This window comes from Rana temporaria, chromosome 4, assembly GCF_905171775.1.
Source record: "Rana temporaria chromosome 4, aRanTem1.1, whole genome shotgun sequence".
Taxonomy (NCBI): domain Eukaryota; kingdom Metazoa; phylum Chordata; class Amphibia; order Anura; family Ranidae; genus Rana; species Rana temporaria.
In genome coordinates this window covers 424,344,154-424,370,853 of record NC_053492.1, presented here as the reverse complement: position 1 = coordinate 424,370,853, position 26,700 = coordinate 424,344,154, and the positions used below count along the sequence as shown (strand labels likewise).

The 26,700-nt window shown below is 44.6% G+C and overlaps 2 protein-coding genes across 2 annotated transcripts in view; one reads left to right on the top strand and one right to left on the bottom strand.

Moving 5' to 3' along the window:
• The window catches only part of NVL (nuclear VCP like), a 67,809-nt gene extending 59,465 nt beyond the window's left edge, over window positions 1-8,344 (bottom strand). Inside the window, exons 1-6 of the mRNA XM_040351385.1 lie at window positions 8,095-8,344; window positions 5,620-5,693; window positions 4,396-4,448; window positions 4,203-4,290; window positions 1,812-1,869; window positions 602-850 (exon numbers count right to left, since the gene is read on the bottom strand). Of these exons, the coding sequence (XP_040207319.1) occupies window positions 602-850; window positions 1,812-1,869; window positions 4,203-4,290; window positions 4,396-4,448; window positions 5,620-5,693; window positions 8,095-8,154 (582 nt within the window). The 5' untranslated portion in view covers window positions 8,155-8,344. The remainder of the gene's footprint in view (window positions 1-601; window positions 851-1,811; window positions 1,870-4,202; window positions 4,291-4,395; window positions 4,449-5,619; window positions 5,694-8,094) is intronic.
• A 294-nt stretch (window positions 8,345-8,638) lies between these two features.
• On the top strand, window positions 8,639-20,912 carry CNIH4 (cornichon family AMPA receptor auxiliary protein 4). The gene is made up of 5 exons (XM_040351387.1): window positions 8,639-8,766; window positions 13,930-13,998; window positions 16,325-16,437; window positions 16,977-17,117; window positions 20,435-20,912. The coding sequence occupies exons 1-5, from the start codon at window positions 8,698-8,700 to the stop codon at window positions 20,460-20,462; spliced, it is 420 nt and encodes a 139-aa protein (XP_040207321.1). The 5' UTR covers window positions 8,639-8,697; the 3' UTR covers window positions 20,463-20,912.
• Window positions 20,913-26,700: the final 5,788 nt, after the last annotated feature.

The following is a 26,700-nucleotide window of genomic DNA, read 5'->3' as shown; positions in this document are numbered from 1 at the left end:
ATATTACACCAGCCAATGATTGGGCTGCTTAAGAAAGGAGGGGGGGCCACATACACGTAGCGGCCCACCCAGATACCATCCCATTAGCTGGTGTTTGATGGCTGCTGAGTCCCGCCCACCCGACATCAAGCTCAAATTTCTGACAGCTCCTCTCTCTTACTTGTAACACACAATAGAGCATGGCATATGTGGGGCTTCTTTGGCTTCAACTGTACTTGTGCATTGGGGTACCATTCCTGATGTAGAATTAACAGGGTATACCAGGATGATAACTAAATACGCTTAACTTGTAAAGGTTGAGCTTAGCCAACCTGGAAAATAGTTCTAGCAGTCAGTGAAAGCTGCCTATCACTCGATGAATAATTAGGAAGCAGGAATGGGTGGATCCATGCTCGACCTTTATAGGAAAAGTCCGGAATTGCATATAATTTCCGTTGCTCATCTCTCTGGATCTACCGATTAATTTGACAGAAAGTATCCCCTGAACATGTGTTTTTCCCCCCATTATAAGCTCAGTTTGATCTGTTCAGGTTTACATATTATATTCACGCACGCGCATAGTGCTAAAGCACAGCAGTAGCAATAAAGACAGGATGCCCACCTCATTCTCTTTCTCCCCATCATCACACAGATCTATGAAGAGGTTCTTCTCTATGGTCTTGATAGGCTTTTTGTCAATGAACCATCCAACTTCTGGGGTTCTTGGGTGGCCGGCTGTGTGGGGTTGTGCAGCAGATCTGGAAAGGGCTGGGGTGCTGGCATCTGGGGTCTCATTTTTGGAGGGCGTATCCGAGTCAGGGTTTCCTTTCCGATACAAAGACAGCAGCGAGGAGTTCATGTGATTTGAGGACTAGGTAAACAAACAAACCAAAAAAATAAAAAAAAGACAAAAAAAGTTACACCAACAGATATCAAAAACGTATTTATCACTGTTCTAAAATATTAATTAAAAAAAAAGTCTCACTAGAAGTTAAGCTTGTTAAATCCCCCATGTGCAAATGTATGATTCACTATTATTCCACCACCAGAAATCAATGTTTCAGGTCCACATAGATTCTCTTTATTAAGCTACAAAGGAGATGTATAAACCTGCATAAATACTGGGGTGCTTCCAACTATTGGCTGTAGAACAATGGATGATTACTTCGACACCACATTAAAGCAAGGTCTATACTTCCTAAGGTATGCATATCGGACAGTGTAACTTTGTGCAACAAGGACCTCGTCTGGTGATAAGTGGAAGTACAGCAGTTGATATATCCCGCAGGACACGGTTTATTGGACATTACTACTAATCAAATTCCATGTCATTTAGGCAGAATAGGCAGTAAAATAGTTTATAATAAAAGGTAATCATCTACCATTTGACAAATTAGAAACACTTATTTTTTATGAACTCCAGTCTTCAAGGCTTACAGTGCAAGTTTTCCAGTCAGGTCACAGAGTTGACAGTTAAAAGCCAGTCCACCCAAAAATAATCATTTTGTTTTTGTCAACAATGAATGGCTCCGATACTCACCTTTTCTGCACACCCTCACCCCTCTCTTCACATATGGAAGTGCCAAGAGTGGAAGCTTACACCAGGTTAAAGTTTTAGCAATTGTTAGCTTTAGCAATCTAAATATCAGTTAGGGTTCACATCTGCATTAATGAACATCTCCCCTCCCAATGTGACTTCAGGCCTGTCAATCGTCTACTTGGATCACTACATCATAGGAAAAAACTACTACTACTACTACTACTTACTACTTACTACTTACTACTTACTACTTACTAACTTACTAACTTACTACTTACTACTTACTACTTACTGGCTGATCTGTATAGTCATCAGTATCCGACGAGTCATCGGACAATCTTTCCATATCTCTGTATAAAAGAAAAACCTAAAATTACTCAGAGGAATCAAACTGTACAATACAGAAAAAATAAAATAGATGAACACTGAGAACAGCGTGACTTTGGGAAGAATTCCAAAGACAGCACAGGCAAAAGATTTCAATAACGGGGCAAAATTATTAGAGAAAAAAAAAAAAAGAAATGCTGTCCATTGACTGCGCAATACGCATGTGTCGGTGACAACACCGGCTGCTACTATAGTAAAGATCTCCTAGTCAGTGCACGTTAAGGAGATATTTACTGTACCTACAGGTAAGCCTTATATTTTTAAGGCTTACCTGTAGGTACAAGGTAAGCTTTACCACTTTAACCACTTCAGCCCCGGAAGATTTGGCTACACAATGACCAGGCCATTTTTTTGCGATAGAGCACTGCGTCACTTAACTGCGCGGTCGTGCAACGTTGTACCCAAACAAAATTTATGTAATTTTTTCGCCACAAATAGAGATTACTTTTGGTGGTCTTTGATCGCCTCTGCGGTTTTTATTTTTTTTAAAAATAGCCACTGATTACTGTATAAATGTTACTGGCAGGGAAGGGGACAACACTAGGGGGCGATCATATATTATATGTGTTCCCTCACTGTGTGTTCTAACTGTGGGGGGATGGGAGTGACTAGGAGGAGACAGATCGTTGTTTCTGTAGGAACACACAATCTGTCTCCTCTTCCCTGACAAAATTGGGATGTGTGTGTGCGCGCACACACACACACACACACACACACACACACACACACACACATTCTTTCACGAGCGATCGCGCGTGCCCGATGGACATCACGCCCACCTGTCACGTGCAGTGGCTCCAGGCGCACGCCTGCAATAGCGTCTTAAAGAGCCGAGGTATACCTATGGCAATTTGCACAGCCGCGTCAACCTGCCACAATATAACTGCAGTGGTTGGTCAGCTAGCGGTTAAAGGAGCTGCAGGAATATCTTGCAAGTACTGGCTGTGTGGTACATGTGACAACAATCTTCCGTATTCTTCATATGTCTGGGCTATGGGATAGAGTGGCTAGATGGAAGCCTTTTCTTATGAAGAAAAACCATCCAAGCTGAGTTAAATTTTGCAAAAACACATCTAAAGTCTCCCAAAAGCAGGTGGGAAATATGTTATGGTCTGATGAAACCAAGGATGAACTTTTTTTTCCATAATTCCAAAAGATATGTTTGGTGCAAAAACAACACGGCACATCACCAAATGAACACCATAACCACTTTGCCCCCTTTTGCGATTCGGCACTGCATCGCTTTAACTGACAATTGCGCGGTCGTGCGAAGTGGCTTCCAAAAAAAATTGGTGTCCTTTTTCCCCCACAAATAGAGCTTTCTTTTGGTGGTATTTGATCACCTCTGCGGTTTTTATTTTTTGCGCTATAAACAAAAATAGAGCGACAATTTTGAAAAAAAAATCAATATTCTTTACTTTTTGCTATAATAAATACCCCCCCCCCCCCAAAAAAAAAACAAAAAAAAAAAAACACTTGTTTTTTCCCTCAGTTTAGGCCGATACGTATTCTTCTACCTATTTTTGGTAAAAAAAAATAATCGCAATAAGCGTTTAACGATTGGTTTGCGCTAAATTTATAGCGTTTACAAAATAGGGGATAGTTTTATGGCATTTTTATTAATAATTATTTTTTTTACTACTAATGACGGCGATCAGCAAATTTTTTTCGTGAATGAGACATTATGGCGGACACATCGGACAATTTTGACACATTTTTGGGACCATTGTAATTTTCACAGCAAAAATTCCTATAAAAATGCACTGATTACTGTGAAAGTGACAATTGCAGTTTAGGAGTTAACCACTAGAAGGCGCTGTAGGGGTTAAGTGTGACCTCATATGTGTTTCTAACTGTAGGGGGACGGGGCTGGATGAGTGACATCATTGATCGTCTTTCCCTATATCAGGGAACAGACGATCAATGACACTGCCACTGTGAAGAACGAGGAAGGTGTGTTTACACCCACACCTCTCCCCGTTCTTCAGCTCCTGTGACCGATCGCGGGACACCGGCGGCGATCGGGTCCGCGGGTCCCACAGCGCTTCGGATGGGGTCGCGTGCGACCCACGGCTAGGCTCTTAAAAGGTGAGGTACCTGTACGTGCCTTTGCCCAGCCGTGCCATTCTGCCAATGTATATGTGCAGGAGGCGGCCCTTAAGTGGTTAAATGTACTGAATATATATATATATATATATATATATATATATATATATATATATATATATATTATATATATATATATTCCCCTGTGAAAAGGGAAATAAGTGGCTCTATTGTAAGGAATGGAACTTACCCATCAGCCCCTCTCTTTGCCCGCTTTGCCAAATGTGAATCCTCCAGGTCCTCAATATCCTCGTTCTCCTCGCAGATAACTTGGAACACTGAAAGCAAGCAGAACTGGTGATATCAATACCTAAGTAATGATATAAAAATCAAACCTGTGAAAGGCAAAATGATGTTTTACTCTGTTACACAAAAAGGCTCACCTTTCTCCACCTGGATTCTGAAGGCATTCCGCTTCCTCCTTCCATACTCGGCACTAAAAGATAAACAAGTTTTTCCATCACTACACATTGGCAAGACTCTGCAATCAGTGTTCCAGAAGAGCAGATTACTGGCATTAGGGTGAAGGACTGGGGGTGGCAAAATTTTACTAAGAAAAAAAATTCTCATTTCTTTCTCCCTTTACTTCCCAGAATAACTAGCAGTGCAAATCATCTGGGGGAAATTTTATTTTCTGAAACTTCACAAGGAAAAAAAAAAAAATGCCTTTCCCCGAGACCCGGCAAGATTTCAAAAAGTGTCAAGATCTCGCAGTTTACAGATGAGATTTTCCAGGATGACATTGGTAACGTACGTTTTCATCTGGTGATCTGGCCAGTAATACACCTCCTGTACTAGGGTGCCCCACTCTGGATGAAGGAGCACCTTTAGACAGTAGCATTATCAGTCTGGGGGAATGGGAGTATTAAATGGACTAGCAGATTTCGCTACAGTAACAGATTGAAGCCAAACTCCAGCTCACCCTTTATAAGCAGTTAAAGCATGTTTTCCCTTCTTCTTTTCGGGATAAAAGCAGGGGTGCATTGGAAATTTAAATTACATTGCTGAAACTTCAGGGTGCCCTTAGCTGAAACCCCAAACAGAACATTTTTTTATATAAAAAAAAATAAAATAGTCAATAGGGTTTTTTTTTGCACTGAAGTCAATAGGGTGGCAGCATGCCATTATCTGCACCTTTTTTCTGCTAGCAAAATTCTGATAACCCTATTTTCATAAACGATAAAAGGTTTTACATAAAAGCTGCTTGTTGTAAGCACCCCAGTCTGGGGTAAATAGTTTGTCTCTTCCCTGTAAACCGATACATCTGCTGGACAGCTCGTTCTTTTGAAAAACAACAGACTTACTGGCCAGATCACCAGAGGAAAATAGGAGAAAGCCTAAAAAAAAAAAAAAAAATAGAAAACGAATGCAGCCATCACATTAAGAATTGGTAAGCTGCAATATAATACATTTTTTTGCCCTTATCTTTAGCCATTCCTTACACTTTTCAAAAACAAAAATGCAGGTTTTATTCAAAGAGTTTTGAATAAAAGCGTATTAACAAATCATTGTCAAGAGTGTCCTGATCTGTTGATATAAACCATCAATAAAGAAGTCTATCAGTTTCTATTTGGTAAGGAGACGCGTGTATATAAAGTTAATGATACCTGTATGTCTTCTGCAGATCAGCAGCTACAGCTGAAATATCCACAAATCCTGCACACCGATTACTGCTCAAATACTGCAATACAAAGACAGGGCAGTGAAAGGATTGTGTGTTTAATACAATGGATACAAGCAGGTCTGGAAACATTACATCCTCTCCTGCACTTAAATTGCTTACTCTACGAGAACCTTACACTGTACATTGAGGCTGGGTTCACACTACTACACTACTTTCATCCTACTTTGCTCTGTGTTCAATGTTTCCCTATGAGAGCGTCTTGTAGCGTCCTACACAAGTCGGTCCGACTTTGAAAATGCTCCCTGTACTACTTTTGGTCCTACATTGATCCTACTTCAGGCCCATTGAATATGATTGAAGTCGGACCAAAGTAGTATCCTGTTCATGAAAGTAGGATGGATGTAGGACCGATGTAGGATACATGTAGGACCAATGTAGCAGAGCAAAGTAGGATGAAAGTAGTGTAGTAGTGATCCCACCTCATTTCCTGTTCAGCAGTCAGATAGATCCCACCTGGAGACACTAGCGTCATCAAGCTCTCTCCTCCCCAGCCTTACTGTCCCTGATCAATTCCCTTTACTTACTGGATTTTAGTTCTTTCAATCATGGAGGCTCAGCACTGCATGTGGTTGTTACCCAGGGCACTCTGCTGTGATCAGAAAGCTACAAATATGTAAAGCCCCTTCTCCCAACCACAATCGGCCAGCGATGAATAGAGAAGTGCAGAGACATAGTGATGACATCATTGGGTATAAAATATAGAATGAAATTAAAACAGAGGTTTTATTTAAAAAAAATTGTAGCCAGCTTGGAGACGAGCTACTGAGCTGGCGAGACACTGCTGGGTAAGGGGGAGCCGAGCTGCCAGGAAGGACGGAGCCCAGCTGCCGAGACACTGCCGGGAAGGGCGGAGCCGAGCTGCTGAGTGGTAAAGGGGAACCGAGGTGCTGCCGGGTAAAGGGGAGCCAAGCTGCCGAGACACGGATGGGTAAAGGGCAGTCTGAGAACTGCCAAGACACTGCCGGGTAAAGGGGAGCCGAAGAGCTGCCGAGACACTACCGGGTAAAGAGGAGCTGCAAAGACACTGCCGGGTAAAGGAGAGCCGAGGAGCTGCCGAGACCCTGCCGAGTAAATGGGAGCTGAGAATCTGCTGGGTAAAGGGGAGCAGAGCTGCAGGGTAAAGGGAAGGCGAAGAGCTGCCAAGATCCTGCGGGTAAAGGGGAGCCGAGGAACTGCTGAGACCCTGATGGGTAAAGGGGAGCCGAAGAGCTTCCAAGACACTGCCGGGTAAAGGGGAGTCGATTTGCTGCCGAGACATTGCTGGGTAAAGGGGAGCCGAGGAGCTGCCGAGACATTGCGGGGTAAGGGGGGAGTCGAGGAGCTGCCGAGACATTGCCGGGTAAGGGGGGAGTCGAGGAGCTGCCGAGACATTGCCGGGTAAGGGGGGAGTCGAGGAGCGGCCGAGACATTGCCGGGTAAGGGGGGAGTCGAGGAGCGGCCGAGACATTGCCGGGTAAGGGGGAGTCGAGGAGCGGCCGAGACATTGCCGGGTAAGGGGGGAGTCGAGGAGCTGCCGAGACACTGCCGGGTAAAGGGGAGCCGAGGAGCTGCCGAGACACTGCCGGGTAAAGGGGAGCCGAGGAGCTGCCGAGACACTGCCGGGTAAAGGGGAGCCGAGGAGCTGCCGAGACACTGCTGGGTAAAGGAGAGCCCAGGTGCTGCCGAGACCCGGCCGGGTAAAGGGGAGCTGAGAATCTGCTGGGTAAAGGGGAGTTGAAGAGCTGCCGAGACCCTGTGGGTAAAGGGGAGCCGAGGAACTGCTGAGACCCCGATGGGTAAAGGGGAGCCAAAGAGCTGCCGAGACACTGCCAGGTAAAGGGGAGCCAATTTGCTGCCGAGACATTGCTGGGTAAAGGGGAGCCGAGGAGCTGCCGGGTAAAGGGGAGTCGAGGAGCTGCCAAGACATTGCCAGGTAAGGGGGAGTCGGGGAGCTGCCGAGACACTGATGGGTAAAGGGGAGTCGAGCTGCCGAGACACTGCCTGGATAAAGGGGAGCCAAGGAGCTACCGAATTACTGCTAAGAGGGTCAGTGAGATGGCCAGTGGTGCTTCTACTGTGAACTTTGAAGATGATTTGCACCATAGTGCTGCAGCTACAGAGGTCAGTGAAAACTAAGTTTAGAGGACTAAAAAAAAAAAAAAAAAATAGCTAGAAAACACTTTTTTTTGGTATTTCTTTTTAGTGGAAACATTGCATTCCTATAAACCTTCCCCTAGCGATGTGTCTGTGTACACTGCCTGGGCTCATAGAACAGAGTATCTGAAGAGAGGCAATCATGGACACTATGGAGCCGGAGAGCATATGACTGTGGAGCCATTCTATTCCCCAGTTATAATAAATCACCCAATAAGATATGAGAATAAGAGCGGCCTGTATATATAAACTCCTCCTCCCGTACCTCGGTGAGTCGGTGTTTCAGTCTCCGGTCTATTCCCGGTGACACCGGTCGGATCTTCATAGTAGTGCCTGTATCTGTCTGTTCCCCCGGAAGTGACTTCTACCATCAGCTCACATGTGGGTGGGGTCCTCACATGTGGGTGTCCTCGGATGTGCCTGACAGGATATGCCTTTACACGGGCTGTCCTTCTATGTGCCTGACCAGAGGGGTGATGGCAGCTTTTACCTTTCCCAGGAATTCAGAAGCCTCCACAGCTTCATATCACAGAGGGCGCCAGGCTATGATTTTTGATGTAGCTAATCGCCTCATACGTAGGTGTCTATCGCACTGCCTGTTTCTGATGATTGCCCATGGCTGTCCTGTGCGCTGCCTGTCACCTAAGATTTTTTTATGTGAAGTTTGCCTGCAGAGCTTAGTCACAGCTGCAGTGAGAAGTAATGATCAGAAATATTTTATTCAATAAGTAAAGTAGCGGGATAGGAATAGTATGCGGTAGTCATAGTAACATCGCCCCGCCCTCCCCAGCCGGATCCTGGGGTCACGTGACGCGCTTCCGCACAGGTCTCCAGGTCACGTGGTGCGGGTGAAGGAGCGGCTGGCGGGATGGAGGCCGCGCTCTTCATCTTCTCTCTGATAGACTGCTGCGCCCTCATCTTCCTCTCCGTCTACTTTGTATCCTTCGTGTGTGGGGACTGACTGTCCGCCGTGTGACCCCCAAACCGGGCTGGAGGGGGGCGGCTGTGACGTACAGTGGGGACGGTACATGGGTGCTGGGGGAGAGTTGCTATGGACAACAACCTTCGTTTGGGTCTTTATGGTTATTTATTGAACCAGCCAATCAGTGTGTGAATGAGGTGTCACTGGCAGGAGGCTTCCCTCCGGTGTGGGTGCAAGATATGTGATTTATTAGGTGTGTCACTGGCCTGTGTCTTGTGTGTCATGTACGTCACCAGTCGTTGTATGTGTGTGTCGCGTACGTCACCCGTGGTGTGTGTCGCGTACGTCACCCGTGGTGTGTGTCGCGTACGTCACCCGTGGTGTGTGTCGTGTACGTCACCCGTGGTGTGTGTCCTGTGGTGTGTGTCACCCGTGGTGTATGTCACCTGTGGTGTGTGTGTGTCACGTACGTCACCCGTGGTGTGTGTGTGTCCCGTGGTGTATGTCACCTGTGGTGTGTGTGTCACGTATGTCACCCGTGGTGTGTGGTACGTACGTCACCCGTGGTGTGTGTGTCCCCCGTGGTGTATGTCACGTGTGTCCCCCGTGGTGTATGTCACCTGTGGTGTGTGTCACTTACGTCACCCGTGGTGTGTGTGTGTGTGTGTGTCACCTGTGGTGTGTGTCACTTACGTCACCCGTGGTGTGTGTGTGTGTGTCCCCTGTGGTGTGTGTGTGTCACGTACGTCACCCGTGGTGTGTGTGTGTGTGTCCCCTGTGGTGTGTGTGTCACGTACGTCACCCGTGGTGTGTGTGTGTCACGTACGTCACCCGTGGTGTGTGTGTGTGTGTCACCCGTGGTGTATGTCACCCGTGGTGTGTGTGTGTGTCACGTACGTCACCCGTGGTGTATGTCACCTGTGGTGTGTGTGTGTCACGTACGTCACCCGTGGTGTGTGTCCCCCGTGGTGTATGTCACCTGTGGTGTGTGTGTCACGTACGTCACCCGTGGTGTGTGTGTGTGTGTGTCACCCGTGGTGTATGTCACCTGTGGTGTGTGTGTCACGTACGTCACCCGTGGTGTGTGTGTGTCCCCCGTGGTGTATGTCACCTGTGGTGTGTGTGTCACGTACGTCACCCGTGGTGTGTGTGTGTATGTGTGTGTCACCCGTGGTGTGTGTGTGTCACGTACATCACCCGTGGTGTATGTCACCTGTGGTGTGTGTGTCACGTACGTCACCCGTGGTGTGTCATAGCACTTGTTGGCCAGATTGTCAAACGTCATCTGAAGTTATTGCAGAAAGATGGTATCATAAAGGAGCCGCGCAGCTCCTGATCTCCGTTCTTTGTCATGTGATCTTTCTGCAGTAAGCACTTCGGGTAACACTGGTTTATGATGTAAATATGAGGTACAGCGCTATATAGAAATGAAAAAGTGATGATCATATGAAGACCATGTATGACATGGATAATAAAAAATCTGTGGTCATATAAAGGAAAGTGACCGTGAAAAGTTCAATAAATGTAGTCCATAAAGGTGAATCATCAAAGTGAGCAAATAGAATCCTCTTCCACCAGAGAGCCAGATGTCTCCTTACCGGAAGATATTGACCGTTATGACAGCGGTCTCATGGGCTCAGGGATGATTATAGTCTTCCCAAGCAGACTTCTCTATACACAGACAAGCAGAATTGGGTAGTGACTCCACAGCATTTGTTCCACAAGATGAATAAGCACTTTGAAAGCTCATGAGATAAAAACAAGAAAACAGCCCATAGGGTGATATTGTAAACAAGCGGGTTTAATGGGCTAATAAAAGTTGCATTTAGGCTGCATTCACACCTAGGCGTAGGCGATTTGCGGTGTTTTTTTACCGCGATTTGCTGCGACAAATTGCAACGTTTTTTACCGTGACAAAATGCAGCGTTTTTTAACCACGATTTTCGCTGGAGGGGTGATTAACTATTGTGTAATATGGCCGAACGCCTGAAAAAAAGGGTCAGGGACTTGTTTTGAGCTTCAGGCGTTTCGGCGTTCGGCGTGGAGATGTGAACCATCTCCATAGCCGACAATGTTAAATCAGCCCTTCAGCGTATTGCAGGCTGCAATAGCGTCGGGCGGCGGGCGTGAAAACGCCTAGGTGTGAATGGAGCCTTACAGTTGGTGGTTTGAAACAGTGCAAAGGAAGAAGGGATGCCGCGTCTCCTCTATTCCTCTCCTGTGTGTTGGGCTCCGTGTGGTGTATTTCCGTCATCGAATAGGCGTGATGACGTTCCACTGGTTTATGATGGGCCCAGTTCTCAGCCAGTAACTGGTGCAGCACCCGCTACTAAGGAGTCAATGTCCAGAAAGGTGTGCAGTGGGAATATTGACAGTACCTTTAGGCTGTGCGTGTTGCTGACATGTCCTGTGTCTCCTATGTCTATGTCAAACATGTCACCCAACAAATGTGTGTATGACTGGTGTGTCCCTTGTTGCCTGCATGTCAGACATGTCACCTATGGCCTTGTTCATACGTTGCAATGACATTCGCTATGGGGATGCACAGGTGTTCCGTGCATCCCAGAGCAGGCAGTCCTATCGTTGTCCCAACGTGACATTTGTGTGGGTCCCCAAACTCGCACCATGTGTGTTCAGGGACCCGCACAGATGTCATGTTGGGACATAGTGTCTGTGTTCCAATAGACAGTGGGACTGCCAGCACTGGAATGCATGGAACACCTATGCATTCCCATACTGGTAAAACACGGCCCTTCACGGGCACAGATGTAATCTCAACGTATGAACGAGGTCTGTCCGTCATGTGTGTTTTCACCATATCCCTTGTCTGTTGTGTCTCTATATCAGACATATCATCCATCGTGTGTTGTTTATTATTATTACAGTTCGTGACCGCTGTGTCTCTTAGATGGCCAGCATGTCACCCATTGTTTATGTTCGTGTCACTTGTCTATCATGTGTATATGACCTATCGTGTGTATTATTATTATTACAGGTAATATGGTGTGTTGGCTGTGTGTGTTAAACCGGAGCTTCACTCTGTCAACATTGACTATTTAGTAAATAGGTAGGACGGTGTATTATATTTACTTGTGTTAAACTTTTTATTATTACTTGTCCCCAGTTATTTCTTAGTTTTCAGGTTGATAAATGATGTCATATATCCCAGGAGTCTTTAAGAGGGGGAGGAGGGCTTTTCTCAGCTAAACACATCCACCCGCCCACATGCTTGGGCTAAGGGCAGATGGATTCCAGGAAGTTATATAAGATAGATTATGTATATATGTTTATTAGGAGTGTGTTATATTGACCCCAAGTGTCCAGCTGCTATAGTTAAAATGTATTTTTAGTTACTTCCTTCCGCTGACTGAATCCCATTTATTTATGGATTCCAGGAAGTAAATGCTACATACATCATTTGCCCTTACTTATAGGTACATAGTTGGGTTGTAAAGACACACTAGTCCATCTAGTTCAACCAATAAAATACACATCACCCATTGTGTGTGTGTTGGTTCTTTTGGTACGTTGGTTGCGTGTGACTTGACCTTTCCTAATTTTCATGTGTATATCGGACATATCACCCGGCGTGTGTGTAATATGAGCATGTCTTATTGGTTGTGTGTCACTGACGTGTCCCTTGTCTGCGATGTGTGTGTCAGATGTGTCACCCATTGTGTGTATTACTTGTGTATCTGTTGTATGTCACTCATGGATTGTGTGTATTTCTGGCACACCCCTTGTCAATCAGGTGTGTAGGTCAAGCATGTCACCTACTGGTCGTGTGGATGTATGACAGTTGTGTCAGTTATGTATTACCCACGTGTTCCTTTTTAACTTGTATGTCCAGCATGTCACTCAGTTGGACAGACACGTATGTGGAGAATCTTTCAGAAGAACAACCATTTCTGCAGCTCTCCACCAATCAGGCCTGTATGGTAGAGTGGCCAGATGGAAGCCATTCCTCAGTAAAATGCACATAACAGACCGCCTGGAGTTTGCCAAAAGGCACCTGAAGGATTCTCAGATCATGAGAAACAAAATTCTCTGGTCTAATGAAACAAAGATTGAACTCTTTGGCCTGAATGTCAAGCATCATGTCTGGAGGTAACCAGGCACTGCTCATCACCTGGCCAATACCATCCCTACAGTGAAGCATGGTGGTGGCAGCATCATGCTGTGGGGATGTTTTTCAGCGGCAGGATCTGGGAGACTAGTCAGGATCGAGGGAAAGATGAAAGCAGCAATGTACAGAGACATCCTTGATGAAAACCTGCTGCAGAGAGCTCTGGACCTCAGACTGGGACAAAGGTTCATCTTCCAACAGGACAACGACCATAAGCACACAGCCAAGATAACAATGGAGTGGCTACGGGACAACTCTGTGAATGTCCTTGAGTGGCCCAGATTTGAACACTATTGAACGTCTCTTCAGAGATCTGAAAATGGCTGTGTATGGACTCTCCCCATCCAACCTGATGAGCTTGAGAGGTCCTGCAAAGAAGAATGGGAGAAACTGCCCAAAAATAGGTGTGCCAAGCTTGTAGCATCATCCTCAAAAATACCTGAGGCTGTAATTTGTGCTATAGGGGCTTCAAAGTATTGAGCAAATACTTCTGTAGGTGTGTGATATATGTGTGTTGTGTGTGTGTGTGTGTGTATATATGTATATATGTATATATATATATATATATATATATATATATATATATATATATATATATATATATATATATATATATATATATATATATATATATATATATATATATATATATATATATATATATATATATATATATATGTGTGTGAATACTTTCTGGATGTACTATAAATGGTGGAGGATGTTCCTGATGCTCGTTGGAGCTGAGGAATCTACTTGGATGAGTGATGAAACCTCTTCCACATCACAGAACAAGCCCAGAATGACTGCTATCTAGTATGATCTAATCATCACGTATTTGGTAATGGGTGATCCAGTTTGCTCCTTGCACTCTTTTATTGAGTAAACCAACAACTCTGCTCTCCATACAGCAGTAATTGTGTCACTTTGCCAGTCATTCTTCTTGCACAATAAGTCGCCTGTACTTTGCACATTCCCTGAATTAATGCAGCATTCCAATTTACAAGGCGGCTTCTGAATATAAAAGAAATATTGTCCTTAACTTTACATTTTAGATTATTACTCTTTCAGACTTGGAATGTGACTACATAAATGCTCGCTCCTGTTGCTCCAAGTTAAATAAGGTATTTATGTATTTGCTGTCATGGTGAATGTTTTGGCTCTATGTTTTAGTAGTAGTTTTAAATCGGAGCCCATCGCATACTTCTAAGCATCCTAGCCAAACTTTTCCAGATTATTGTAAAACCAAACGTGCAGGATGTTCTTTTGTTATTCAAGAAGAACCTGTCTCACACTGCCTTTCCATGTGTCTTCAAAATGGTTTTCTTGAACACAGTAAGGCCCCTTTCACACTGAGGAGTTTTTCGGGTGTTTTAGCCCTAAAAATAGCGCCTAAATACCGCCTGAAAAATCCCTGCCCTGCAGTCTCAATGTGAAAGCCGAGGGCTTTCACACTGGAGTGGTGCGCTAGCATGACTGCTCCAAAAGTCCTGCTAGCACCATCTTTGGAGCGGTGAAGGAGCTCCTCCACCTCTGCTTCCCATTAAAAGCAATGGCAAACTGCGGTAATACCGCCGGCAATGCGCCTCTGCAGAGGCGCATTGCCGGCGGTATTAACACTTTTTCGCCCGCTAGCGGGCGTTAAAACCACACCACTAGCGGCCGAATACCGACGCAATTCGGCGCACCTCCCGCCCCAGTGTGAAAAGGGCCTTAAACTGAACTCCAGACATTGGTCCAGCATTTATAAATGTACCTGATGGACTGCTGGGGCTGCTGAAAGTCACTGTAGCAGTCAGCGCTACTACAGTGATAGCAGCAGTCTTCTGGGTTCTGCTCGGGTTCTATGTGAGTGGCTTTCCCTCTGCACACAAGGGATCACTTACTTGGCACCACTGCCATTAATAGAATACCTTGTATTATATTTTAGTAAATACAAGGCATTCTTTTATTGGACAAGCCTGAGGAGTGCACAGTGACTTCTATATCTCTGCCTTGTCCAATCAGACTTTGTTATGACCTGGAAGAGAGACCTGCAGGGGTTTGTGAGCATAGCTCAGATCGTGGTGGGTCTTAGCTTGTTTATGGCTACTGGCAAGACCTGCGTTACTCTGCACATGTGGGCCCGGGAGAATGCAGGTGTGCACATGCAGCAAATATCACTCTGCCGCTTGGCATGGGATGTAGATGCACAACCCCCCCCCCCCCCATAGAATTCATAATGTGAAAAAAAGAGTTGTTCTGAAGGGGCTCTGCCTGGCACTAGATAAGCGTACTTTGGGCCCTTGCACACGGCCTGTCAATTTTTAAGGCGTACCTGATCGAACCTTGCAGTCTCCCCTATGGAGTTGCGGATGTCTGCGAACATCCACCGCTATCCGATCCTGCCCGCAAAATCTAGACAGATGGTGGTCTAATTTTCCATCCGACTGGCGGATCGGATCAGATGAAAACGGACAGGTGGTCGGTTTCCATCCGATTTCCCCATAGAGGAGGGTGGGCTGTCTGCTCTGCATAGTCCTCCTCAGGGACCTGCCATCCGTCTGCTCATGTCGGATCAGCAGAGCGATTATTTTTTTTTCCTGCACCCCCCCACCGAGCAAGCAGAATCCATTGTATGGAGGCGTCTGTGTGAAAGGGACCTTATCACAGAGGAAGGTAGTTTTTCTGTGGGTATGAAATATAAATTTTATATGGCTGAAGAATTTTCCCAGTCCTTCCTGCCATAGCTGAATGTTGGCTGTTCTGAAAAGCAAAGAAGCGGTTGTGAACGGCATCAAAATAAACAAACTAGCAGTTTAAATTATGTGCTAGTATGCATCGCATTTAAGCACATTATTTCAGACTTGCCTGAAAATAAAGCCCTCCAACAGCTCCTCCAACTTCCATCTTCCTACTGCTGAAGCCGAGCAGTCGTTTCGGCTCTAGGCTGCTGCCTCCGCCATCCTCGGTGAGGGAATCAGGAAGTGAAGCCTTGCGGCTTCACTTCCTGGTTCCCTATTGCGCATTTGTGAGTCGCTCTGCGTTGCCTCACTGGTCCCCGCCCTGTCCTCTAGGACCTGTGTGTCTCCCAAAAGACAGCAGGGGAGGACAGTGTAGGTCACTGCGGTGATCTATGCAAGGAAGTGGGAGAAAATACCTGGATTACACAGGTATCTGCTCCCTCCTCCCCCCTGAAAGGTGCCAACTGTGACACTGGAGGGGGGGGGGGGGGAGGAATCCAAGAAGTGGAAGTTCAATTTTTGGGTGGAACTCCACTTTAGCTGCCTTAGATTCAGCCATAACAGGAAGGTTGCTGCAGATGTGGCACTTGCACTTCATACCTTTAGCAGTTTGTTCTTTCATTCCCCCAGTGACAGGGTCTCTTTATTAATTTGATTGTTGAAAGTTGTACATGTTGTGGAAGGTGTGAGTTCTCATTAAGTATTCTCAATTTTCTCTTTTTCACAGTGGATAGTGCCAGAGCTGATCGCTCACACACTGGTGACTGTGTTGATGTTAGTGTCATTGCACTGGTTCATCTTCTGTTTGAATCTTCCTGTAGCGACATGGAATATATATCGGTGAGTGTAGACGTGTCCATTTTTTTTCTTGTGTTTTTAGTTAAAGGATACCTTCACCTGCATTTTTTTGCAGGTAATTTTTTTTTTCGATTTAAAGGAATGTCGATTGATTATTTTTTTTTATTATTAGGTTTCTTTTCCAGCTCTTGTAAAATTTATGGCAATCTTGTCTAAAGCCTCATACACATGATCGGATTTTCGGTGGACAAAGTGTAGGACTTTTGTCCGAAGGGCGTTGGCCAGGAATTTTGTCTTGCAAATAAATTGTCTGATGGAGCAGACAATCCGATCGTGTGTATGAGGCTTAACTCTCTCCACTTTCCAGCTCTTATAAAAATGTGTGGCTAGCTTGTTTATCTTGTGCATCCACTTTTCCAATGATTTTTGGCGATTCTTTTATTTCTCGGGTAAAAAAAAAAAAGGGGTGCTGTGGCAAAACTACAAATGACAATTTTTGCTTGACCATTCTAATACCATAAAGAAGGTTGTCATTATGTCTTGTTGCTTAAGGACTTTTGTTTCCCCTCCTTTTTTCACAGATTTATCATGGTACCAAGTGGAAATTTGGGAGTGTTTGATCCAACAGAGATCCACAATCGAGGACAGTTAAAGTCTCACATGAAGGAGGCTATGATCAAGTTAGGATTCCATCTACTGTGTTTCTTCATTTACTTATACAGGTGAATTCCGTCAACATTCATAGAAACTTTATCAAAGTGCAGAGTCCGTTTTAAATGTCTGCCACTTATACTAGAAACCTCTTTGTAAGGCCTCTTGCACACAGGAGTAAAAAAATGGCCACATTGTCGTTTATGGGACATTGCACACAGCTGAGTAAAGATTAGTAATACAGCAATAAGTACAGAGCAGTAAAATAGAAAATGTTGTATTTGGGTACAGTAATCTGTGTTTACTCAAGTATATTACAAAAGTACTCGTCTATAAGCTTACGCACCTTTACAGGCCTATACTCAACATTCTTTTTTTCTTTTTTTTTTTTTTTTTTCTCACGAACTTCCTGTCAACATCAGAAAATGATAACACCTGTGTGCAAGGGGCCTTATTCTGGTCTGTGAATGCTCTGCATCGCTGGGGACACAGTAATTGATAATGTTCAGCCAACATAACAGCTGCCCATATACAGTATCTCACAAAAGGGAGTACACCCTCACATTTTTGTAAAAAATAAATTTATGTGACAACACTGAAGAAATTACACTTTGCTGCAATGTAAAGTAGTGAGTGTACAGCTTGTATAGCAGTGTAAATTTTCTGTTCCCTAAAAATAACTCAACACGCAGCCATTAATGTCTAAACTGCTGGCAACAAAAGTGAGTTCACCCCTAAGTGAAAATGTCCAAATTGGGCCCAATTAGCCATTTTCCCTCCCCGGTGTCATGTGACTTGTTGGTGTTACTAGGTCTCGGATGTTAATGGGGAGCAGGTGTGATAAATTTGGTGTTATCACTCTCACTCTCTCATACTGGTCACTGGAAGTTCAACATGTTATCTCATGGCAAAGAACTCTCTGAGGATCTGAAAAAAAGAATTGTTGCTCTACATAAAGATGGCCTAGGCTATAAGAAGACTGCCAAGACCCTGAAACTGCGGTTTAACAGGACAGGTTCCACTCGTATCAGACCTCAACATGGTCGACCAAAGAAGTTGCGTGCACATGCTTGGCGTCATATCCAGAGGTTGTCTTTGGGAAATAGACGTATGAGTGCTGCCAGCATTGCTGCAGAGGTTAAAGGGATTGGGGGGGGGTCAGCCTGTCAGTGCTCAGACCCATGCGCTGCACACTGCATAAAAATGGTCTGCATGGCTGTTGTCCCAGAAGGAAGCCTCTTCTAAAGATGATGCACAAGAAATCCTGCAAACAGTTTGCTGAAGACAAGCAGACTAAGGACATGGATTACTGGAACCATGTCCTGTGGTCTGATGAGACAAAGAAAAACGTATTTGATTCAGATGGTGTCAAGCGTGTGTGGCGGCAACCAGGTGAGTACAAAGACAAGTGTGTCTTGCCTACAGTCAAGCATGGTGGTTGGAGTGTCATGGTCTGGAGCTGCATGAGTGCTGCCGGCACTGGGGAGCTACAGTTCAATGAGCAAACCATGAATGCCAACATGTACTGTGACATACTGAAGCAGAGCATGATCCCCTCCCTTCAGAGACTGGGCCACAGGACAGTATTCAACAATACAACCCCAAACACACCTCCAAAATGACAACTCCCTTGCCAAAGAAGCTGAGGGAAAGGTGATGGACTGGCCAAGCATGTTTCCAGACCTAAACCCTATTGAGCATCTGTGGGGAATCCTCAAATGGAAGGTGGAGCAGCACAAGGTCTCTAACATCCACCAGCTCGGTGATGTTGTCATGGAGGAGTGCAAGAGGACTCCGGTGGCAACCTATGAAGCTCTGGTGAACTCCATGCCCAAGAGGTTGAAGGCAGTGCTGGAAAATAGCGGACACACAAAATATTGACACTTTGGGCCCAATTTGGACATTTTCACTTAGGGGTGTACTCACTTTTGTTGCCAGTGGTTTAGACATTAATGGCTGTGTGAGTTATTTTGAGGGGACACAAAAAGGAACTGTTATACAAGCTGTACACTCACGACTTTACATTGTAGCAAAGTGTCGTCACATGAAAAGATATAATAAAACATGTACAAAAATGTGAGGGGGTGTACTCACTTTTGTGAGATTCTGTGTGTGACAGGTATACTTTTTTTTTTTTTTTTTTTTTTTTTTTTTTTTTTTATAAAGTATACCTGTGTAGAGGTGCATGAGCCAAGGGAACTTTGAAATCTGACTCTTTAGGATTCTATACTGCTAGCAGAATAGAATAGAGTCCAACTGGCTGCCTCCCTCACCATGTTTAATGCCTATTACTGCCATGGATGGCCTTACTGGCAAGTAAAAAGGTGATGGAAGAATGTTTTGCCAGCATTCGTTACTAAAGTGTTAAATCTTGGCATTCAGAACACTGAAGCATTTGAAGGTCTCCAGATGCACTTGGTGGCAATATGGGGGGGGGGGGGGGCTGGATGCCATTATTGCCACTCGCTGATGGGGTTTTAACACAAATTTCTGTGCAGTCAAACCTATTTGCTAATGATCTACATTTGCAGAGAGTTTTGACTGCACAGAGACTCCTCGGTGAGTGGATCACTTCACAGAGCTCACCCAGCACCTCGGATCACCAGGCTCCTGCATCTATTCATCTCTCCTCACCTTGCACCTGGGAGAAGGTGGGTTTTTCCAAGTCCTGTAATTGTGTGTTTTGTTCCCCCTGGAGCATCAGAAGGAGGAGAGCTGCTGCCACTTCGCACGCCTGATGCTCGCCCCCTTCTGTGCGTTTGCAATGCATATTCAATTACCGCACATCAGGGAGGTCAGCGGTGGGCGAACCAGAGAAGCTCTGTTCCCTGTCAAAGTGTCAGCTGCTCTCCTTCTGATGCCCTGGGGCACAACAAACACGTACAGGTCCCCTGCTGCCAACCAACAAGAGGCAGAGCCCGCCTGGCAATACAAGCGGCCAACAATAGCGATCGAGCCCCCAACAGGTCACGGACCGGCACTGGTCTGCAGCCCGGTGGTTGTGGACCCCTGTTCTATGCTTCTGCACTTAGTTTGGCACCCTCTGCTGTCCTATTTGTGTTTCAGAGATCACTTCACTCTAGCGGAGCAGCCTTGGAAATGTGCAGGATGCAGTCAGCAATTTACGGACTTTTTTTTGTATTTTTATTTTTTTTATTTTTTATGGCCACTGAAGATTTTAGATGTTTTTGGACTATAGTACTATTTAGGTGGCATACACTTGTTTTATTTGTGTGCTAACAGGGGATCTCTAATGTGCTTGTTTTTTCTTTTTTTGTGCATGGACTAGGGCAAAAAAAAAAAATTCCACTGTATTGCCTTTCATATGTAGTGTAGAAGCTGGAATTGTGGGAAATGCACTTAATTTGTATTCTGTTTGTACTTGCAGTATGATTTTTGCCCTATTGAACAACTGAGGCTTATCGGGAGCCAAAGAACAGGATGGAAGCCTTAACTTAGCTTCATGAGAGGAGAGCCACCAGGAACAATGCAAATCAATATCGCACTGCTACTCGCAAAGTATTTTTCTTTCCCTATTTGAACTCCATATTTTTTGCTGTATTTTTAACATAAAATATTTAAATAGAAAAAAAAATCCAATCACTTGTGTTTAATTTTTTTTTTTTTTAAACACAGAGGAGCACTACGGTTTTGGTCTAAGGATTCTGGGACTCCTATTGTATAACTATTTCTGTGCCATTTTGAATACACCAGAATGACATTTTCATCCAGTGGGGTTGATTTATATTCAAGGATAAAAAATGTAAACATTTTGGTAGGTTGTAAACAGATTGTTTGTTTTTAAAGATAAAGTGGCATAGCGGGGATGAATATTTTGTGAGATGAAGCCAATTTCCTGTCTGGTGTCCCATAGTACACATCGGCCAATCATTGTCTCCCCTCCAGTTACAGCACAGGGACCTAAATGTCACATTTCTCAATGTGTGGGGACGTTTACATGCATACATGTGAGTGTTATTCAAGTGGACCTCTACTGAAATGCTAACAAGCTGTGTTAAGTAGGGTTTGAGAGAAGGGCTGAACTTTTTCAGCAAAGATCATGTCAGTGAGAACCAGAGCCATGTGCGTAGCGCAGAAGGGAGCTGGAGGAGCACTGTATTCAGCAATAATGGTCTCGCACCAACACCCTACTTTTATCTGTCCCAGCAGGGCTATTAACATATATTTTTTGCTAATATTTAGGTAGGACACTTTAATGGCTCATACATTTTTTTGGGGGTGGAGGCGATACGTAATCTGAGAATGTAGGCTTGCTTTTGAGCAATCTTATTTTTTTGGCAAAAATGGTAAAAGGCTAAACGCACTTGGATTTTTGCCTGTGCGCTCGAAGGAGAGATGTCCTTTTGCTTCCCATTCTGACAATATCCACAAGACAGGAAGCAAGGGGAATCCCTTTAACATTACAGCCTTGCTCTAGAGCAGGGGTCTCCAAACTGCGGCCCTTTGCCTGTCTTTATCAGGCCCTTGGGGCACTATTCCTCCCACTGACACCACCAATGGGTCACTATTTCTTCCACCAATACCAATGATGGGATACTCCTCCTCCTCCTCATAGCGGCACTACTCCGCCTCTTTGACCGCCAACCCTGCGGCCATATTTATTCTCACTGATGCCAGGCCGGTGACATTTCTACTCCTGCTGGCCACACACTCTGGCCCTCCTAAAGTCTGAAGAACAATAAACTGGCCCTTTGTTTAAAAAGTTTGGAGACCCCTGCTCTAGGACAGTGGTCATCAACCCTGTCCTCAGGGCCCACTAACAGACCAGGTTTGCAAGATAACCGAAATACATCACAGGTGATATCATTTGCTGTTCAGTGATTGCAGTATTCTAGTTTGCATCTCCCCAAGGTAATACATAAAATGTGGCCTTTTAGTGGGCCCTGAGAACAGGGTTGATAACCACTGCTCTAGAGGACTTACCAGAGTAGAGTCTTCATTGGATATGTGTGAAGACTGAGCTGCTGCAGACCATGGGGTTTATTTACTAAAGTTGGAGAGTGCAAAATCGGGCTCAGCACAGAAACCAATTAGCTTCCAGGTTTTATTGCCAAAGCTTAATTTAACAAGCTGAGGTTAGAAGCTGATTGGCTACAATGCACAGCTGCACCAGATTCTGCGTTCTCCAGCCTTCATAAATCTACCCCCACGTGACTTAATACCTAGTTTAAGCTGTAAACCAGGCCACCGTGGCAGCTCCTTGTTATGGAAGGCATATTGGTTTATGCTGATTGAACCTACCCACGATGTTTCCTTAGTGTTACTAAACCCAGGACCCGGCATTCACTATATCTGGTCTCGCACTGCACAGTAAAAACTGCTAAATACCTTTTTCTCATGAGCAGTCGTGTGACTTATATCAGTGCCTGGTTAAAGCTTGTTGGAGGAGTTTTCATATGCACTGGCTGACCTATCAAGATGTAGGATCCCTGACTGTTTGGACAGTGCTGATTGGCCCTGTGCTGATCATATGTACTCGCAAGAAAAAAAATAAAAACTCTCTAGCAATACAAACCAAACTGATCATGTGCATAGTAACTCCAGTATCTCTGGCTTATGTTTTGGAGACAATGAAAGAAGTGGAGGATCTGTGCATACAGGATCAAACAGCCTTTTTACACAATGCAGGGGATTAACTCCTTGGGTTTCTCCAGTGAGTATAAGAAGCATACTTTACTGCATATACAGACTGATTTTACTGTTAAGTCCGTGACCCAAATCAAACCTGCAGATCATGTATGGGTCAAACATCTGACTCCCAGTACTAAAGTCATTGCAGTAATCATCATAATGGGTAAATGGCATTTTCAAAAGGAGAGGTTAAGGTCTCATACTTTGTATAGGTATACTGTAATTGTTTACCTAAACTTTGAATATCAGCGCTGGGACATGTGGAGGTAAAACTACCAGCCTTCATTGGGTAAAAGATTCTTTGCTTTAAAAAAATAAAAACGAATGATGGGAGATAAGATTTACTTGAAGGAGGCAGTCATTTTACTGGCTGAGACTTTATTTTAGGATCAGACCATGAAAAATACATACACTTATATTAGTAAATAGATGCTGCTGCTGCAATTTGTTCCTCGTATGTACTCACCATGATTTTCGGGTATTCTTGCAGCCATTGTAAATGAAGTCACACACTTGATTTTACATTATGAAAAGCCTGAGAGGGAGAATTGTTAGCAGATCTCTAGAATATATAGAACTGCCTGACAGACCTATAAGTGAAACACACGATGGGAGATTTATTAAAATGGAAGTACCTGTGCATAATCAATTGGCTTCTGGTTTTAGCCCTCCTTCACACCGGTGACATTTGACAGGTCCAAATTACACTACAAGTTGCACCTTATTACCGGAAATGGAACCGTTCAAATGGCAGCGACTTAAAAAATGGGTCCCTGCACTACTTTTTTTCATTGCATAGACATCTGTCAAATGAAGTTACAAGCTGCAATGAAATTGGAGGTGAAAATTGCATGCTGATCTGCTGCTTTGAAATCATGCTGAAGTAGTGCGATTTCGAAGCTGAAGTCAGAAGCTGATTGGTTACTATGCACAGCTGCACCTGATTCTGTGTGCACCAGTTTTAGTAAATCTCATCCAGTGTTTTTTAATGACCTTTTAAAGTAGTTTTAAATCTAAAGTGCCCTCCCCGCTAAACACGCACTTCTATAAATCCAGCACTATGAGTGGTTGCAGGTCTTCAATTCCCTCTCCGATTTCTCACTGGTTTACAGAGAACAAACTATTTGTTGGAAAGTCTATAAATGTGTCCCGGAGATCTCATTCTTAGATTCCCCGGTGGCTGCAAGACATTCCACCATTCCTTATTAACAAGGCTTAAAGGAGTTGTAAATGAAAATGTTTTTTCACCTTAATGCAATCTATGCATTAAGGTGAAAAAACATCTGATGCTGCCGCCCCCCCCTATACTTACCTGACCCCTCGAATGTCCTGCGCGTGGTCCAGAGATCCTTTTATCGCCGCTCAGCCTGGCTGCCGATTGGCTAGAGCGGATGAATTAAGAGCAGCGCAGCCATTGGCTGGCGCTGCGGTCAATCACATCCAGTGATGCGGCGCGCCGAGTGATACAGTGAGTGGCTATGGTCGCTTGCTGTATCACTTGAGCGCGCCCGCAATTACTGACCACCATGCAAGCTCTCTCGCATGACTGTGGTGAGTAATTGCGGGGAGGACCAGAGACAGCCGCCGAGGGACCCCAGAAGACATGGATCGGGGGCCACACTGTGCAAAACGAACTGCACAGTGGAGGGAAGTATGACATGTTTTGTTATTTTAAAGAAAAAAAAAATCCTTTAGTAACCCTTTAAGGGCATCTGTGCTTTGCTCATGTAGTACAATAAACCATTTCACTTTATGAAGATCCCCCAACAGAAACTTATATTTATCTTTCCTTTACACCCCCCACCCTATCTAATTGGCTGCTGGGAGTGCAAAAGAAAGCCCTGGATAAGCTTCAAGGAAGGTGCGACTTGGGGCTGAGCACACGCTCTCTCTCTATGTCCCCATGTGACAGCTCTGGGTGCATGAATGGCCAATCTCCACGCAGCAACACAATCATGTGGATCGATATGAAGTTAGTCTATTGCTCCTTGTACCCAGCAGCAGGGAGTAAAGGGAAGGTAAGTATAGACTGCTGGGGGCTGTTCTTAAAGGTTACCTGTTGCTTCTCCCTCCATGGAAAAAGCATAAATAAGGTCATTTTAAGATTACGGTTTGTGCATAATTACTGTAAATAAAGGTGCCATATTGTCAAAGCAATACACTAGTGCTGCACTTGGTGTACCTGTCATCCAGTCACAGTTCAGGTAGAATTCTCTGCTATAGTGGACCGATCCAAAGAGATGACTCCCTTGATTTTGATTGGATGGGAGGCTCACTTTAATCCTACTGTTTTGAATGCGAGGTAGAAAAATATATTTGTGTTGAGTGGGATATTTGTAATACACAGTTGACTTAAGAATAATCTGCAGTTTGGACCTTTTTTAATGTCTTTCATGTTTTCCATTAAACTCAATCTGCCTATGATGCAGAACCTGCTTTTCAGACACTTGTGCTTGTTGTGAGATCAATTTTTGTTACTGTTCTGTAAACCATGCTAAAGCATACACAAGTGTCAGACTCGGGAACATATCAGACCCTGAGATTGCTTGCATTCAAAAGGCTTTCACATTGCATTCCCACTACCTTTAACCACTTAAGCCCCGGACCAATATGCTGCCTAAAGACCCAAGGTGTTTTTACAGTTCGGGTCTGTGTCGCTTTAACGGAGAATTGCGCGGTCGTGCGACGTGGCTCCCAAAACAAAATTGGCGTCCTTTTTTTCCCACAAATGGAGCTTTCTTTTGGTGGTATTTGATCACCTCTGCGGTTTTTATTTTTTGCGCTATAAACAAAAATAGAGCGACAATTTTGAAAAAAATGCAATATTTTTTACTTTTTGCTATAATAAATATCCCCCAAAAACATAAAAATTGTTTTCCCCTCAGTTTAGGCCGATACGTATTCTTCTACCTATTTTTGGTAAAAATAATCGCAATAAGCGTTTATCGATTGGTTTGCGCAAAATTTATAGCGTTTACAAAATAGGGGATAGTTTTATTGCATTTTTATTAATTATTATTTTTTTTACTACTAATGGCGTCGATCAGCAATTTTTTTCGTGACTGCGACATTATGGCGGACACTTCGGACAATTTTGACACATTTTTGGGACCATTGTCATTTTCACAGCAAAAAATGCATTTAAATTGCATTCTTTATTGTGAAAATGACAGTTGCAGTTTGGGAGTTAACCACAGGTGGCGCTGTAGGATTTAGTGTACACTTAGTGTGTGTTTACAACTGTAGGGGGGTGTGGCTGTAGGAATGACGTCATTGATCGAGTCTCCCCTATAAAGGGGATCACTCGATCGATGCAGCACCATAGTGAAGCACGGGGAAGCCGTGTTTACATATGGCTCTCCCCGTTCTTCAGCTCCGGGGACCGATCGCGACGGAGCGGCTATAAACAAATAGCCGCGCCGTCATCCCGGATCGCCCCCCGAGGGAACCCGACCGCCGCGTGTAGCGGGGGGGTCCCGATCAGACCCCCGACCCACGTCTAGGCAGGCACGTACAGGTACGTTGATGTGCCTGTCCGTGCCATTCTGCCGAAATGTGTATGAAATTGCAGCTTGCCAATTCTTGGATGTGGAGACTGCATTTTTATTTTTTTACCCCCAGCCCCCCCCTTTATTGTCACCTAGTGATACAGCTAATAATTGGGGGGGAAACTGCTGTAACTGCTTATGTGTTGGCTGGAGTTCAGGTTCCATTTGTTGGTCATGTCAATCTATATCTGCTAGTGCAGTGATGGCGAACGTTGGCACCCCAGATGTTTTGGAACTACATTTCCAATGATGCTCAACTACAGAGTGCACGGGCATCATGGGAAATGTAGTTCGATGCACTGGCACAGTATTGGCAAACCTTGGCATTCCAGATGTTTTGGAACTACATTTTCCATGATGCTCATGCACTCTGTAGTTGGAGCATCATGGGAAATGTAGTTCCAAAACATCTGGAGTGCCAAGGTTTGCCAATACTGTGCTAGTGCATCAAACA